A 12,634-nucleotide genomic window follows, 5' to 3' on the forward strand; every position below is an offset into this window, starting at 1 on the left:
CCTTCCAAAATCTGAGAGGAACGACGTGGGGAGCATGCTTTCAGAAGTCTTAAAAGAACAATGCTCTGATGCAGAAACTAGAGAACCTAAACCACCAAAAAGAAAATGAACCTTCTGCTGGTGGCATCTGACTCAGATGATGAAAATGAACATACGTCAGTTCGCATTGCTTTGGATCATTATCAAATAGAACCCATCATCAGCATGGAAGCATGTCCCCTGGAATGGTGGTTGAAGCACAAAGGGACATATGAATCTTTAGCGCATCTGGCATGTAAACATCTTGCAATGCCAGCTACAACAATGCCATGCGAATGCCTGTTCTCACCTTCAGGTGCCATTGTAAACAAGAAGCAGGCAGCATTATCTCCTGCAAATTGTAACCAACCTTGTTTGTCTGAGTGACTGGCTGACCAAGAAGTAGGACTGAGTGGACTTTTAGGCTCTAAAGCTTTTCATTGTTTTATTTTTGAATGCAGTTTTTTTTTTTTTACATAATTCTATATTTGTAAATTCAACTTTAATGGTAAAGAGATTGCACTACAGTACTTGTATGAGGTGAATTGAAAAATACAATGTTTTTGTTTTTTACAGTGCAAATATTTGTAATAAAAAATAAATAAAGTGAGCAGTGTACACTTTGTATTCTGTGTTGTAACTGAAATTAATATATTTGAAAATATAGTAAACATCCAAAAATATTTAATAAATAAATGGTATTCTATTGTTGTTTAACAGTGCAATTAATCACATAATTAACTTTTTTAATCGCTTGACAGCCCTATTTTTTCCTCTTCTCTTCAAAGCTTTCCATTGTTTTTATTGGCCACAGTAAGTGTAGCTATTACAAACACTGATTTCTTCCATTGCAGTGTACATTCCCCCTAGGGTGACCAGATGTCCCGATTTTATAGGGATAGTCCTGATTTTGGGTCTTTTTCTTATATAGGCTCCTATTACCCGCCACCCCCGTCCTGATTTTTCACATTTGCTGTCTGGTCACTCTAATTCCCCCCCAATATCAGAATTTTCCCATCATTAGCTTTCTCCATAGCAAGGAAAAAAGAGCCTTGAAGGCCATCATTTTGCAGTGAGATCCAGAGATGGGCTCCAATGAAAACCACGGATCCAAACAACCACCAAACTTTTGAGTGTTTGAAATCTGGATCCAATGAGAATTTTGTGACTTAAGTCTTGAGTCCATCCCTATCTACAGTACATGACTAAAAGCAGGCTCTAAAGTTAACTAGAGCACAATTGTTATCCTATCAATCATTATACTCAGTCCTGCCCCTGAGCAGGCTAGCACACATCACAAAGTTCAGTATCTTGTGTAATCTGGTAAGTTTCCCCTTTGTCTTTAAATGTTAGTTCTAAATATTAGAGTTTTCAAAGAAGTGCAGCAAAAATATTTCATGGCTCTGGTCAGTACTAGCCACACTCTCCCCAGACTGTCAGCAAAAGAAATGCTCCTTATTTTCCTTGAAAAGAACCTGCTCTGAAATATAGGAATGGCATTTTTTTGGGGGCACTCCCTCCATTCTACTGCCTTCAGCTCTGATAAGCAGTGAGGTTCTGTAAAAGCACAGCAAAAACAACCCTGGAGTATGTATACAAAGATGACTAGATTTAAAAAGAAAAAAAAAATTAAAGCTGTGTGCAGAACACAGCCAGCCTAAGCATTGGAGATTAGAAATGAGCCTGCAAACACAAGAAGATAAACTCAGATTTGATGTAAGCAAGTGAAACTCTATTGTAACTTAGCGGATAAACTTTTTAACTGAAGTTACAGCAAGTAGGAATTTGACCTAAGACCTCTGCTGTAGAAACAACAATTAGATAAAAGCAGAAGTAATTTCGACTGCTGATCCAACAGAGTTAACCATATAATGAAACATATAATGAGCAGCTTTCATGTGCGCTCTGGATAGATTTTGATAGTCCACTTAATATTTCTACTTTCAGACCATGCAGATTTCCTTTCAAATATTTTATGCACTAAAATTAAAATTAGCCTTAAGAAAGACTGTGGTGACAAATGACCAGGAAATGTACATACTCAGTCACACGTCTCTGTAAAAGTGAAATAGATCAATTCCTGAGAATAATACACCTGTGTGGTCCAGTGCAAACTAGGTCTTGCAAACTGTTTGCCAACTTCATTTGGGGGGAAATTAAAATAAACTAGGATTTTGGTTAAAAACAAAAACAAAACAAACACAGAACCAGACAGAAGCTGATTGGTGGAATCTCTGAATCCCACTCAGTGATTGTCTTTAAAGTAAGACATTTTATTTCTTACCCTCAGCGAGAATTGCGATCACCCATGCTGCACAAATCAGGGATGAAAGCAGGGAACTCCTACCAGGAAAAGACATTTTCTTCTGTGCACTTGAACACGGTGTTGTCTTCCTTGTTTTAACTGCTGAAAAAGCAAGCCCAAAAGTCACACTACAAGGGTCCAACTATGAGCTCAGAATTACATTCTCTTTCAAACACGTGGTAGAAATGTGTTGAAATCTGTTTTTAAAACTCAGTTTTGACCTAAACCCTGACTGAAAATGAGCCAGTAGTTTTTGGGGGAAGTCAATATAGTACTTGTCACAGAAAATCACCTGGGAGTAATGATCACACTCCCTGCCCCTCCCCCATTTTGAGCCACACCTGTCACAATCATTCTGAGTTCCTCTTTGCTTTCTGAAATGCAGGGTAGAAGGGCAGACAAAGCAGTTGTACAAACTATTTGAAATCAATTCAACAAGGAAAAGCTGATAGGACTTGTGACGGGTTGGATCACAGAAACCCCCTTGGGAACTGCCACCCGATGTGCAAAGACTACCCCTGCTCCTGTTTTCCCTGCCAGCTCAGGACTCCAGCACCCTGTCTTGCTGAGCCAGACACTCCTGTTTGGCTCCAGACACAGATCCAGGGTCTGAATCACTTGTCCCAAAGCTGCAAGTTTACCTGAAAACAGCTCACAAGTAGTGTGCTTGTCTTTAGCACTCAGATGCCCAACTCCCAGTGGGGTCTAAACCCAGGTAAATCAGTTTTACCCTGCATAAAGCTTATGCAGGGCAAACTCATAAATTGTTCGCCCTCTATAACACTGATAGAGAGATATGCACAGCTGTTTGCTCTCCCAGGTATTAATACATACTCTGAGTGAATTACTAAATAGAAAGTGATTTTATTAAATACAGACAGTAGGATTTAAGTGGTTCAAAGTAGTAACAGACAGAACAAAGTAAGTTACCAAGCAAAATAAAATAAAATGCGCGAATCTATGCCTAATCAAACTGAATACAGATAATTTCCTCACCAGTTCCAGAGTGCTCCCTTTTACAGGCTAATCTCCTTTTAGCCTGGGTCCAGCAATCACTCACACCCCCTGCAGTTACTGTCCTTTGTTTCAGTCTCCTTCAAGTATCCTGGGGGGGGTGGAGAGGCTCCTTCTTTAGCCAGCTGAAGACAAAATGGAGGGGTCTCCCCTGGGTTTAAATAGACTCTCTCTTGTGGGTGGAGACCCCCCTCCTCTGCAAGGTCCAGCTCCAAGATGGAGTTTTAGAGTCACCTGGGCAAGTCACATGCCCCTGCATGACTCAGTCTTTGCAGGCCGATGCCATTGTCCACATGGCATCTTGCATGTCTCCAGGAAGACTTCTCATGTGGATTGGAGCATTGCAAGATGCATTGTTCCCCAAGTGTCTCTTGATCAGGTACTTAACCTGGTGAATTCCTTCCTAAAGAAGCTGACCAAATGCCTCACAAAGCTTACTTAGAAATCAGGCAAGCATACAGCCCATATTCTTAACCTCGAGTAGAAAATGATATAGATGTACAAATTGGATGAATAGATATAGTAGACCATAACCTTTACGGAGATATGTTACATGGCACAGGCAGCACAAAACATATTCCAGCTATGTCATCCATACATTTATAAGCACCCCCTCCCCATAAAGCCTTATGGGGTACACTGTCACAGGACTCACTACAAAATTAGGTTGGTGCACTGAGAGTGTATTTCAATAAACCTGCACTTCTTCCTGCAGAGGGGATATTGTTCAATATAATAGTCACAATACAGATCTGTGAGAGGAGTGCACATACGACTGCTCACACCTCACAGAACCAGACTCAGGCCTTGGCTATACTGGCGCTGTACAGCGCTGCAACTTGCTGTGCTCAGGGGTGTGAAAACGCCTCCCCCCCAAACGCAGCGAGTACAGCGCTGTAAAGCACCCGTGTAATCGGTGCCTGCAGCACTGCACGCTCCCTTGCGGCGCTGCAAGCTACTCCCCTCAGAGAGGTGGAGTACATACAGCACTGCGAGAGCTCTCTCGCAGCGCTGGCGGCGCGACTACACTCGCGCTTCACAGCGCTGCTGCGGCAGCGCTGTGAAGTCCCGAGTGTAGCCAAGGCCTTAGAGTGGGGGAGAAGGCAGGCAACCTGAACCACCCCACTCTACCCCCCAGGTCCAAATGCGTGTTGTGTACCATCGCTTCCCTCCCAGTTGGCAGCACTTGAGGGAGCTCTCTAAAGCAATTGCACCAGGCAGAGGGTCGACTCCTCTTCTCTTCCCCTTGCAAGGGATGAGAATCCGTCTGGAAAGAGGGCCAGTCTCTCAGACAGCCCCAGGACATTCAGTTTGAAGGGTTTGGTCTCCCAGAGTCTATTGCCTCTTCACAGGGTTTACCTTCTACCCCTCTTCCTGCAGCGTATTGCCTCATTATAAGTCAGGGTGGCTTTGGGAGCAGTGCATCTTGTGGCTGTCTCATCAGCTGGACTACCTGTGTTAACAGCAGTCTCTGGATGGAGCAGCCTTCTTCCTGTTCACCACCCCTTCCTGTAGTAAATTCCCCCTTTTAAGCTCCTTCTCCACTAGGCTAAACAAGCCTAGCAGGTAGGTCTCCTTAGCGTGGAAAAGGCCTAGAAGAACTTGTTAGCCTCTTCCATACCAGTGTGAGGGTCTGACACTTCACATATCCAACCGCTCAGGTTGGGAAGGCCGTTCGGGTTTGGTTTAATCCATTCCGGATTTCCCATTAAAAGAAGTCGGCATTAGTGTGGTCCTTTCCTGTCTGGTATTGTACTCAGAAACTATACTATGGTTGTAGTGCAAGATACCATTCTATTATATGAGGGTTTGTATCCCTCATGGTCTGGATACAATGTAGCTCTGTGTGATTGGTGATCAGGGAAAAGGGGCTACCCAAAAGGGTATCTACCGTTCATTTGATAGCGAATGCCTCTTTTTCAATGATTGAGTACAACTTTTCCCTAGGAAATAGCTTCCTACTTAGGTATAGGACCAGGTGTTCCTCTCCTTTGAAGTCTTCTGAGAGTCATGTTTTCAATCATGTTTTCAGTTCCCTGAATGCTTTCTCGCACTTCCCATCCCAATGGATCTTCTTAGGGTTGTTGTCTTTTATGAGTTCCCCCATGATAGAGGTGAAGTTGGGGATAAACCTCCAGTAATATCCTGCTAGGCTCAGAAAATGTCTGACTTGCCTCTTCGTCTGGGAGACGGGACATACCGTGAGGGCTTGCACCTTATTGACCACCAGCTTCACAAGGCCACCTCCTAATTGGTACCCCAAATAGATTACTTCATTCACAGCCAACTTACATTTCGCTGGGTTGGTCGTAAGTTCCACCTCCTGTAGGGCTTTTAATTCCACTCTTAAATGCCATAGGTGGGCTTCCCAAGTGGGACTATAGACGATGATGTTGTCAAGGTAGGCCGCTGCATATTGATGGTGTAGGTTGAAGAGCTTATAAATAAGCCGTTAGAAGGTAGCCACAGCCTCGTGGAGGCTGAAAGACATGGTCTTAAATTGGAAGTCACCAAAAGGGGTGGAGAAAGTGGTTTTCTCTTGCAAGGAAGGGGAAAGGGGATCTGCCAATAACCTATTGTCAGATTGATGGTGCTCCGGTGCTTTGCCAGTCCCAACCATTCTAGTAACTCATCCACCTTGGTATTGAATTTCATGATGGCATTGGCCTTCCTGAAGTTGATGCAGAAAGCAATGGTACTGTCTGATTTGGGAACAAGAACCATGAGGCTCCTCCATTCACTTTTGCATTCCATAATCACCCACATCTCCAGCATCACTTGTACTTCCTCTCGGACCATATCCCACATCCTTCATGGCAATGGTCTAGCATGTTCTCAGACTGCCCTGGGGTAGTCTCTAGGGGATGTTAGACACTGGCAGTTGGAGAACACCACTGTAACATCCCCAATTAGATGGTGAAGTTATTTCCTTTGTGTAGTGGAGCGCTCTTCATCCCCATACCACTGCTGGAGCTTCACTGCTGGGCACCTGGACTATCAACAGGACTTCCTGTGCCCTCCAAAGTTTGAGAAGGTTCACGTGGTTTCCTTCCTCATCCTGGGTAGTCTTATCTCATAGTCCATACATCCTACCTGCCTGACCATCTTGAACAGACCTTGCCATCAGGCCATTAATTTAGACTTGACTGAGGGCAATAGCTGAAGAACATTGTCACCCATCTGAAAAGTCCATAGTCGTACCCTCCCTATTGTAATTTTGTTCCTGGGTGTGTTGGGCCTTCCTCAAATTCTCCCTGGTGAACACCCCTACATTTCTAAGTTGTTCACTTAATTGTATGATATATTGGATTGCGCTTAAGGCCCCCACATCTTGTTCTTCCCATCTTTCTCATCACAGTTCCAAGATGCCCTGCAGTTGGCGACCATAGAGCAACTAAAATGGGAAGAATCCTGTAGAGGCTTGTAGGACCTCCTTTATGGCAAACAGGAGTGGTAGTGTTACCCTGAAAAATGGATTTTGGGGCACCCCTAGAATAACCTGCATATCGCCCCTTTAGCTTGTCCTTCCCAAGATATGGGTTTCCAGGGCAGTTAAGGAAACACTAAAGAACGTGGTTATAACCTTCCGATAAAATGATTGACACAGGCAATATTTTCTCCTAAATAAAGCATCTTTTATTAATATAACTAATAATCCCTACCACAGTATAATCTACAAATAAAAATCAGGCACAAATCCCTTATTGGAAGCTAAAGAGCAATTAAACTGCAATAACATACGGTTTAATAATACTGAGTGGATGCGCTCTGTAATGGCCAGTCCATTGCAAATCACTGACAGCAGTTCTTAAACGTACTCTAAATTTTACATAGGTAATTTGTAATTAACAATGGAATTTTATGCATCTTTATTAACACTCAGACACACATAATACTATACACTACACTATACCATACTTATATTTATACTATAATTAAAACTAACGGGCTTACTCTAGCCACTGACTTTAGCCGCTACTGCTGCCGTTGCTGGTTTTCCAGACTGTTCTGTTCTACTCCTTCAGGTCAGTTCTCTGCTTGATCTTGCCGTCTGTTCCGCTCCAGCAGCGGCTCTCCTAACTCCTCACTTCTTCTTTCTCAGATGTTCTAACCATCGGCCTTTTATACTATGCTCTCAGCTATCAGAGCTTTTCTGCACATGCTTATCGCTAGTTATATGACACAGAGTTATGCTGCACCTGTTTGGCTTTGTGACAATTCTATGGAGGTTTCTTTTTTCCTTTACACCTGACCTTTCAACATTCTGGCCTACTATCAGCAATGAAGTATCATGTGACTTGCAGCTTCTAATGGTGGACTGACTTTTGCCTATTCAAAATGGAAGCTAGGGACACAAAATGGAGTCCAGGGAATCTCTCCAGTATCAGTGGAAGTAGCTGGTCCCACTGCCTGGGTTTGTCACTTCAACACCCTCTTCAGGGTCTTATTAAACCACTCTACTAGACCATCAGTCGGCAGGTGGTACACTGAGGTCTTCAGAGACTTGACCTTCAGAAGGGAGCATAATTCCTGTATCAGTTGGGAAGTGAAGTTATTACCATGGTCTGTTAATATGTCACAGGGAAACCTTCTGAGTGAGAAGAGCTTCAAGAGCTCTGGAGCTATAGCTGTTGCTTCTGGGAAGTGGAGAGGCACAGCCTCTGGATACCTGGTTGCATAATCTACAATCACGAATATGTACTGATGCCCTGCCGCAGTTTTTTCTAGGGGTCTGAACAGGTTTATCGCGATCCTTCCAAAAGAGGTGTCAATCAGGGCAGAAGCATAGGCACTGACTCCATGGGTGCTCCGGGGCTGGAGCACCCATGGGGAAAAATTAGTGGGTGCTCTGGACCCACCAGCAGCCAAGATCCCCTCCCTGGCCCCCCGCCTCACCTCACCTCCGTCTCCTCCCCTGAGCGCACTGCATCCCCGCTTCTCCCCCTAGCTCCCAGCGCTTGCTGCTACGAAACAACTGTTTCGCGGTGTAACAAACTCTGGGAGGGAGTGGGGAGGAGCGGGACCGCAGTATGCTCAGAAGAGGAGGCAGGGCTGGGCCAGGGATTTTGGGAAGGAGTCCAATTGGGGCAGAGAGGGGGTGGAATTGTGGTGGGGACTTTGGGGAAGGGGTTGGAATGGAGGTGGGGTGCGGGCAGGGCAGGGTGGGGGCAGAGGAGGGTCGAGCACCCACCGGCGCCTGCAGAAGTTGGCACCTATGAGCAGAAGGACCAAGGGTGCCTTGGGAATCCCTGTGCTTCTAGTAGTTGACACTCTGGGCAGGAGGAACAGTATTCTCTCACTTCATGGTGTTCGCCTGGCCAACAGACTTAAACTAAAATCCGGGCCAATATCTTCTCTCTCTCCAGGGGGCCCATGCAGGAGATATCACATACTAACTGCAGCACAGCCTGGCAGTACCAGCACGGTACCAGCAGCTGGTCTCTCACCAATCTGGTTTGCTGAGTCTTCTCAATTTGGTATAAGCACTCCTTCCTGAGTGCAAAGTGTGGGTACCATTCACCTTCCTCAGACTCTGTTTTAATGGGGACTAGTTGCTCATTGCACGGCTTAAGGTAGGGTTGCTTCTCTGTTCTAACAAGAAATTTCCATTCCGTAAGAGGACTTCCAAGTCCTGGTGGCCTGCTTCTTTCTTCTGGTGAGGGTCTGCGGCTGTGCTGCTCAGGACGTCCCTTCCCTGGGGTCATTGGGTTCCCCAAGGTTTGCCAAGCTTTGGTGAGCAGGTGTCGCCACTTGGCCCCTGTTCTCACTTGCGGCCCAGGCCTGGGTATTAATAACCTGCCATAAAAAGGACCAGTCTAGGCCTCTAATCATGAGGTAGGCCAGTTTTTCTGCTAAGGCTGCAGTTATTACTGCAATATGGGCTCCCACCATCAGCTATAGCTGCTGGCTGAGGTAGGTCTTGACATTGCCATGGATATGCTGAAGGTAGATTGTGGTTTTGGGAGTGGTGTTACTTCCCACTATGGAGGCCTAGACCACCGTCTGGCTGCAGCTTCCCTTGGACCATCACTGGTGCCATCAACTTGGGGAGAGGGGTGTTTCCGTGCCCAGGTTTCCACCATCCAGCCCTGGGCGTACTCACACTCCATCGTGGGCACTCCCTCTATATGTGCCATCTGCCCACAAGAATAGCATGTTAATGGGCTGGGGTTGCCGGCCTCTTTCCTAGACCGAGGGCAGCTCGTCTGTGGGATGTTGGCCAGACCTTCCTCTATGAGCCACGCTTCAGTTGTCTGGGATGCCTGGCAGGCCTACTGGCAGCGTTGCACTCGCACTCAGCCTCCTTGTCCCCCTTGGGCTGACCTGGGCGTAAGGGGTGGCCTGCCCATTTGAGAGCAGGGCTGGCCTTAGGCACGGGCGAACGGGGCGAAAGCCCAGGGCGCTGTTACAAACGGGGCGCCTCCGGAGCGGGGTGCCCCCCTCCCTGCTGCTCGGCTGGCGTCTGCAACCCCGCGACTCCTGTCCGTTGCCTTGGAGCTGCCCTTAGCAGTTGCTCCCAGGAGCTTCCTGTCTGCTATGGGGGACAGGAGAGGGGCGGGGGATGCTGATATCAGGGTGTCCTCTGCCCCCCCCATGTACCCCATCTCTGCACAGCGGGTGGTGGGGTAGGGGGATAGGGCTCACCAAGAGAGGGATGGACCTTCTGGCGACTGCTGCTGTGTCTGAAGGAGCTTTCCTTCAGACTACTGAGTGCCGCTCTCTTAAAGGGGCAGCGCGCAGTCTCTCACACACTCCCCTGGCTCACACACTCACTGTCTCTATCACACTCATCACCGCCCAACACCTGCTTGTATTGTTGTTGTCACTTGGTACTTCCTGCAATGCACATATATTCTCTGTAATTGTATTCTTTCAAAGTGCTGTTATTTTAGTTTTTTTACTGGTCTATGCATTTCATACTTTTATTTCTCTCTTAGGCTTACATTGAATTCTTTGAGTAGTGAGTTCTAAAATGCCTAACCTATCCTGGCTGGAGTAATTATCATTATTACTTTGATTATCATATTGTGCTTTGCCATTCATTATTTAAAGTGGTACAATCAAATAATAGTACCCGCCTAGAATGTAACTTTAGCTTGTACTCACCTTAGCAATGCCAGTTTAAAAAACATTAGCTAAACACGTAACTATAGACACTGTGCAGATGAAGGTTGCTTATTTTCAAATTGTATTTTTAGTTATATCTGTAAAATAACTTAAAATCTGAATGAAAATAAATGCAGTTCCAACTATGATACCAATAGCAATGATGAAGTCAAATGTTAGTGAGTCACATACAGTAACTCCTTACTTAATGTCATCCTGGTACAACACTGTTATATCACTGATCAATTAGAGAACATACTAGTTTAAAGTTGTGCAATGCTCCCATATAATGTTGTTTGGCAGCCACCTGCTTTGTCCATTGCTTGCAGGAAGAGCAGCCGTTGGAGCTAGCTGGTGGGGGTTTGGAACCTCGGTGGGCTGGCAGCCCCCCATCAGCTTCCCTAAGTTTCCTGTGCGGCAATCACCCAGTGGGCTATCAGTTGCGAGGCAGTTCAGTTGTTCCTCCCCCCACTGCCCTCTGCTGCTCCTGCCCTCTGCCTTGGAGCTGCTCCCGGGAACCTCCTGCTTGCAGTGCAGGGGGTGGGGGGGAAGAGAGGTGCTGATGTCAGGGTGTACCCCTCCCCCCGCTCCCGACAGGACTCAGGATGAAAGGAGCTTGCTGGCAGTTGCTGCTGTCTCAACTTGCTAATCTACTTTAAAAGGCAGTGTACTTAGAGTGGGATCAGCGTACTTAAAGAGGCAATGCGCGTTTCTCTCTTTCTGTCTCACACACACACGCACCCCCTAGTAGTTTGGAAAGTGGAGGGAGTGGTGTGCTCCAATGGGATAGCGTGGGTTCATCATCACGTTCAGTTTTCGCAGGGAATGTTCGCAGCCCCTGCCAGGCGTCTGTTGTGTCTCCTCCCTCCATTCGTGCTGTCTTGTAGAGTATGAGGCTACATTAACAGCAATGAATTAACCCTTGAGGGGTCAGCCGAGTGCTAGTTAATCATTTGGCAGCAAGGCAAACTGTTGGCAGTAGGTCCCTTCTGAAATATCCAAATAGTCTAAGATGGTGGACTTCACTTACTTGTAATCCTTCGCCCACTAGGAGTCCACATTACAGTAGGCTGCCTATGCCAGACCTGTCAAGTATGGGGCCAGGATTAGAGCCCATTGTTCTGGAGGCCACTGGGCTGCCAGTGCCACTCTCTCAAATGTGACTAAAAAGGTTTCAGGGTCATTCTCTGGTTCCACCTTGGTGAGCTTCAGCGGTACAGGTGGAGGAACCCCTTCAGCGAAAGCTTAACTCCCTCCCGCCCAGTTCCCCTTGCAGGTGTAGGGCCGGTATAATCTGCATAGCATTTCCTTTTGGAACTCTTGTGGCTGGGCCATCAGCTCCCTTAGCAGCTGGTGTTGTTGAGTGGCCTCAACTTGCTGCTGGGTGGTCCGCTGCTGCAGCAACTGCTGTTGGAACTGCTGTTGTTAGGTCGCTTGCTACTGCTACATCTCCGCCACCCAGTTGTAGACCACTCTGGTTCCATTTTGTGTGGAACAGCTGAGTTCTATCACCTCTAAGACTTTTTTTGGTTGGTTGTTTTTTTAAGACCCCTTGTATCAACCATGGTCTGCCCTCATTCTCCACAGTGTGTATGTGTGTGTGTGTGGGAGGGAGGGGGGTGGGGGGGGAAGCTCCTGACCCAGGCCATCTGCCCTTTGTTTATCCTCGCTTCCCCCTTCCCAGTTGGCAGCACTTGGGGGAGGCCTCTGTGGCAATCGCAAACAGGCAGAGGATAGACTATTCCTCTTCCCTTCCCCTTGCAAGGGATGAGGATCTGTCTGGAAAGACGGCCAGTCTCTCAGACAGCCCCTGGACATTCAGTTTGGAGGGTTTGGTCTCACAGAGTCTATTGCCCCTCTGCAGCGTTTACCTTCTACCCCTCTTCCTGCAGTGTATTGCCTCACTATAAGTCAGGGTGGCTTCAGGAGCAGTGCATCTTGTGGCTATCTCCTCCTCAGCTGGACTACCTGTGTTACCAGCAGTCTCTGGATGGAGCAGCCTTCTTCCTGTTCACTGCTCCTTCCTGTGGTAAATTCCCTCTTTTAAGTCCCTCCTCCACCAGGCTGAACAAGCCTAGTAGGTGTGTCTTGTTAGTGTGGAACAGGCCCAGAAGAGTTTGTTAGCCTCCGCCACACCAGTGTGAGGGCATGTCCCTTCACATTGAGTATTAACAAAAAAATAGATCGACC

At 46.7% G+C, this 12,634-nt stretch overlaps 1 protein-coding gene across 5 annotated transcripts in view; it reads right to left on the reverse strand.

Annotated features, from left to right (window-relative positions):
- The window catches only part of LOC101949739 (fatty acyl-CoA hydrolase precursor, medium chain-like), a 36,779-nt gene that overhangs the window by 18,485 nt on the left and 5,660 nt on the right, over window positions 1-12,634 (reverse strand). The window contains exons 1-2 of one of the 5 annotated variants that reach the window (XM_065567236.1): window positions 7,292-7,498; window positions 2,303-2,425 (exon numbers count right to left, since the gene is read on the reverse strand). In XM_065567236.1, coding sequence (XP_065423308.1) covers window positions 2,303-2,378 — 76 coding nt within the window. In that variant the 5' untranslated portion in view covers window positions 2,379-2,425; window positions 7,292-7,498. Of the gene's footprint in view, window positions 1-2,302; window positions 2,426-2,664; window positions 2,896-3,319; window positions 3,536-7,291; window positions 7,499-12,634 lie in introns of those variants that run through there. The other 4 variants (XM_065567237.1, XM_065567234.1, XM_065567233.1 and 1 more) reach the window with 4 other exon arrangements.

This window comes from Chrysemys picta, chromosome 14, assembly GCF_011386835.1.
Source record: "Chrysemys picta bellii isolate R12L10 chromosome 14, ASM1138683v2, whole genome shotgun sequence".
Lineage (NCBI taxonomy): Eukaryota > Metazoa > Chordata > Testudines > Emydidae > Chrysemys > Chrysemys picta.